Here is a 5,000-nt window from a genome sequence, read left to right as displayed (position 1 = left end):
TTCCAGATGAAAGTGATCGATTACTAACTGAATGTAATCGATTCAAAAAGGATCACCCATCACTAATATATATATGTGTGTGTATATGTGTGTGTGTGTGTGTGTGTGTGTGTGTATGTGCGGTCTCTCTCTCTCTCTCTCTCTCTCTCTATATATATATATATAGATAGATAGATAGATAGATATATACATAATATTTCTCTCTCTCTCTCTGTGTCTCTGTCTCTCTCTCTCTAACTTTCACTTTCCCTCACGTTCTGTCTCTCTATATATTCTCTTTCCCCCTTTCACTCTCTCTCTCTATCTATCTATCTATCTCTTTCTCTCTCTCTATTCTTTCCTTTCTCTCTCTCTGTAAAAGCTTATATGATGACGCCTTAAACATTGGTTATGCAGGGGTAGACAGCGGTCTTTATTTCTGAAGAGTACAACAAGTGATAGTAACACACGAGACGAGTGTCTCTATCTCTCTCTCTCTCTCTCTCTCTATATATATATATATATATATATATATATATATATATATTCTTCCCTCTCTCTCTCTCTATTCTTCACCATCTCTCTCTCTCTCTCTCTCTATACATATATATATGTATATATATATATATATATATATATATATATATATATCACTCAGTCTCGTTCGCTCTCTCCTTTCGGAAGGGGAAAATAATCTGTAGCACTGTATGTGGCACACAGAAAGGAAGGCATAAATAACACACATCTCATTATAATGTTTTCAATTTTTATATTTTCTTTTATCTACGAAACTTGACATGTGTTCAGCAGCTGGAAGCTAGTGATAACAGTCTGGAAATAACAACGCTAATGTGCCAACAGGTGCCCAAGAAACACCTCCATTACCAGGCACTTGAAAAGTCTTCTTCCCGACTCGTGGCAGGTATGTTTTGAAGACCAACACTAACGTCTGTACATATGTATACAATGTGGACAATGTATTCATCCTTGTGTATTTCATGTGTTTTCAGAAATGCCCGAATAACAATAAAGAGTTTGCTCGGAGATGCACGATTGAGCAAATTTTCGCTTCCCGCCCGATAGCTCGAAATTTCAAACGAGACATATTTTGGCGGGAAACGTTTTGAACTCCACAGGCAATTGTTTTCATTTTCATTCACTGTTTGAAAACGCCTCGGTTAATGGATGGAATTTCCTCTTTGTTTGTGAGGAGCTCATTGCTATTGTCTGTTATACAAGAGAAATCCTCTTTATCGAGGGAATAGAACCCTAACCTCGTCGCTAAAAGATAAAGAAATGTCTTTTTTTTTAATGGTATGTGCTCAAAGTAAGGCAGAAAAAAGTGTACGTAAAAGATTTACTAAGCATCAAAATCTTTAATTATCTTTGTTTCAGTTTTTTGCCAAAAGTCATGCAGGTGATTTATATATACTGTATATATTTTTTTTCGCCATTCGTGTTTTCGTTTTTCCTAACCTAGAGATTTCGAAAAAAAAAAAAAAAAAGATTTACCGAATGAGAACGAGAATGAGGAAAAATTACCTTAGTTTGGGCAGTGAGGACTTTGTTGTCTTTTTATTCTCTCTCTCTCTCTCTCCCTCTTTATCATTCCAACTTTCGTGGTCGCTCAAAGTCATTCATTTCAAAAGCCGTTGATATAAAATCTAATAACAAACTACGAAACTACTAAGTAAAAAGCGAGAACTACTCAATGAAGTGAAGATGATTTTTTTTTTTTTTTTTATATATATATACTTTTTTCGGCCTGAAACTGCGTTATCAAAAAAAAATATTAATAATAACTGCATTCCAAAACATACGATAATAAATTCCGCCAATTAAGATTAGAAAACTTCAAAATACAGTAGACAGGCTGATATATATTTACATGCACATTTATATACATCCATTCTCGTGTTGTACCGATACTCTTCCGCCTACACAAACGCTAGCATGCAAACGCTGGGTCACGAATGGAATAGATTTGGATTCTGTTTCAAAGTTTCGAACACTTTGGATCCGAATGTATTGGTTACTTGGCTTTTATAACTATATGCAGAGACGTTGTGTTTTATGCCGCATAATGATGTTATTTCAATACACCATACAAAAGGTATTCATGAGAATGAATACCTTCAAAACCCAAGAGAGGTAATGGATGCGTTTCGATTAATTCTTTATCGGGAAATTCAGCGCAAATCTAATCGGAACGCGTCAAATCTCTTGCTCTTAATATCCAATCTCCTCCATACCTCTTATTTCTACTTTTGTCACAATGAATCTTCAGTTTTAACACTCACTGAAACTGTATACTATTTCAAAATACATGATATTCATTCAGTGTTTACGTATCCATAATACTTGTATTCCTTCTTTCGTCACTCGCAGCATGTAAAGCCAGAAATACATGCTTTTGAACACGCTAAACATCCATTCGTTAATGCGGAGCTGCAGTTGAAATGCCGTCGGTGATTGGCGCATGTTCTAAAAAAAAAAAAAAAAAAAAAAAAAAAAAAAAAAAAAAAAAAAAAAAAAAAAAAAGTAATGCATTACTAACGGTTAATGATGATAATAGTAGTAATGATAATGATAATGACGATAATAAGTGATATGAATAATAACAGTAATATAATGATAGCAATTGAGATAAAAATGAATAATAATAATAATAATAATAATAATAATAATAATAATGATAATAATATTAACTACAATGATACTGATAAACATTACAAGTAATATTGATAAATCGACTATATGAGCTATGCAACACGGCAAACTTGTGCTGTAACCCAATCCGTTGTTCACCAGAATAAATGGTAAATATTATCATGTATGAACTGATGTTTATCATGTCTGGATTGATGTAATCATGTATGGTTCGGATTTATGTATATGTATGTGTGTATATGTATATGTATATATATGTATATAATTGTCTTTTTTTCTTTCTTTCTTCAAGGGGATTTTTTTGTTGTTGTCTTTTTGTAAAATATCTGTAAGAGATACTTTCGGTATGATCGTATGATCAGATATCCCTTGTAAGCAGTTTGTATGTCTATATTTTGTACTAATAACATCATGAAAATGTATACTTAGCCTTCGAAAATACACCGAAGATTGGTAATTAAAAGCGACCAGACTACTTGACCCATTCAGTTTTTCTTTTGGGAAAGCAAGTCATGCTTGGCTATCAATTAATAATTCCGTCCACATTTAATTATACTCAAAAATTGTAAAATTCCCCCTCACTACATGCGTCTTAATTGCAAGATTAGGCTTTATTGCTCAATTGAACATTTGTTTATAGTTTCGAAATAAATCAGTCATTTGTTGAGTTGAATATCACTATTGGGATTCTCTTCACTAAGGTCATCTTCGTAATGACCTACGTTGTTTCTGTAATGACTTCGTAAACACAAAGAAATCGCAAGATGACTTACACTACAGAGAGAACAGGAATACCCTCTATATATATAAAAAAAAAAGGAATGAAATATCTAAATACGCAAACCTTTGCTACCCGTATAATCTTTCCTACCATAATAAGCTCTCTTGCTATCGGGGTGATCATCTCTTCCAGCGAAATGACAGCGAGAGACATGATAAGAAGGGGAAAAAATATGAAAGAGACAAAAAACAAAAATGCACAGCGCTCGTATCCCCTAAGATGATTTGGAAGTCGATTCGACCGCTTTGCAACTCGCGAAATCGTTAGCTTCCTTCTTAATAGCAGCCATCTTGTCCAGATTGGCGAAAATGCCGTTCACCACTTGGAGGAAAAGGCGGTCGCTGTAGTAGGTACAAGTGGGTAGGAATCCCTCCATGAAACCAATATGGCCGCCTCTCGCCGTCACGACGAGGGCCACGTGACTCGACCTCTTCGCTGCTTCCACTGGGACACCTTGACGAATACGGGAAAGGGAAGGGTAAAGATAACTCTACGGACATCATGGGGATAACCAGCTAAAATGAATTACTTGTATGGATAACTTAATATAGAAGGTTTTTAAATCATCTCTGGGGAGATTAAATACTTTACTTCACCATATTCATCATCATTTACTTTACTTCATCATATTCATCATCATTTACTTTACTTCATCATATTAACGCTGCACATATTAACTGAAAGGAATCAATACTCATTTGTTTATCTTCAGAGGAATGACATGAACAGCCAGTTATTTAATGAATAACTACTTCTCTCGTGACAGCGTCACCAAACAAACTCTATCAAAGAAATTTCGGCGTGGGTTGCTCAACAAAACAAACCAGACAGAAAAAAAAAATCCAACCCTAACCAAGAAAAACAGTACAAAGAAAAAAACATTCAACCCTAACCAAAAAAAAAACAGTACAAAGAAAAAAAAGAACATTATCCTTAAAAAATATTTCAGAGCGACCCACAACCCACCTTCCATAGGCTGGAAAGGATCGTCAGCCGCGTTCAGGCAGAGGAGAGGAACCCGGATGTCGTCGAGCTTCTCGTGGAGGGAGGAGGTCTTGTAATAATCCTCGGCGTCACGGAACCCGAACTGCATGGCGGTGAAGCGGGAGTCGAACTCTCGAAAGCTCTTGCTCTGAAAACGCCAGAGGGAATTTTAGATTTTCCTTTATTGTCTCTCTCTTTATTCTTATGAAGCTCATTGTTGTGACTGTAAGATTAGAATATGTATTTTTATAATTTTTATTTATTTTAGATGTCTTCGAAAGAAGGATATTGATATGTCTGTTCAAACAAAATTCATGGTGTGCCCGATTTTTAATATAAAGAAAAAGGACTGTCCATTAGTCGTAAATAGTATATATGGGTTAATTATATTCACCTTCATGACATGATCATAATTCCACTTGTGATCGCCAGCTAGCTGATAACTCATGCTGCTCACTAAGCCACAAAGACATGCCACTAGGTACCTGCAAATCATGAAAAATAAAGATTGATGTATACGCATTGATACTGATTATAGCTACACAGGGAATCAAATCAAATTTAGTGTCATGTGACAGAGTTGGTA

The 5,000-nt window shown here is 35.0% G+C and overlaps 1 protein-coding gene across 1 annotated transcript in view; it reads right to left on the bottom strand.

The window, feature by feature from the left end:
• Nucleotides 1-2,674: 2,674 nt before the first annotated feature.
• The window catches only part of LOC125034233 (phospholipase ABHD3-like), a 25,204-nt gene continuing 22,878 nt past the window's right edge, over nucleotides 2,675-5,000 (bottom strand). Inside the window, exons 6-8 of the mRNA XM_047625945.1 lie at nucleotides 4,809-4,899; nucleotides 4,397-4,562; nucleotides 2,675-3,883 (exon numbers count right to left, since the gene is read on the bottom strand). Coding sequence (XP_047481901.1) covers nucleotides 3,645-3,883; nucleotides 4,397-4,562; nucleotides 4,809-4,899 — 496 coding nt within the window. The 3' untranslated portion in view covers nucleotides 2,675-3,644. The remainder of the gene's footprint in view (nucleotides 3,884-4,396; nucleotides 4,563-4,808; nucleotides 4,900-5,000) is intronic.

This window comes from Penaeus chinensis, chromosome 17, assembly GCF_019202785.1.
Source record: "Penaeus chinensis breed Huanghai No. 1 chromosome 17, ASM1920278v2, whole genome shotgun sequence".
Lineage (NCBI taxonomy): Eukaryota > Metazoa > Arthropoda > Malacostraca > Decapoda > Penaeidae > Penaeus > Penaeus chinensis.
Note: the sequence above shows the minus strand (reverse complement) of the source record. Positions and strands in the feature narration are given on the sequence as shown.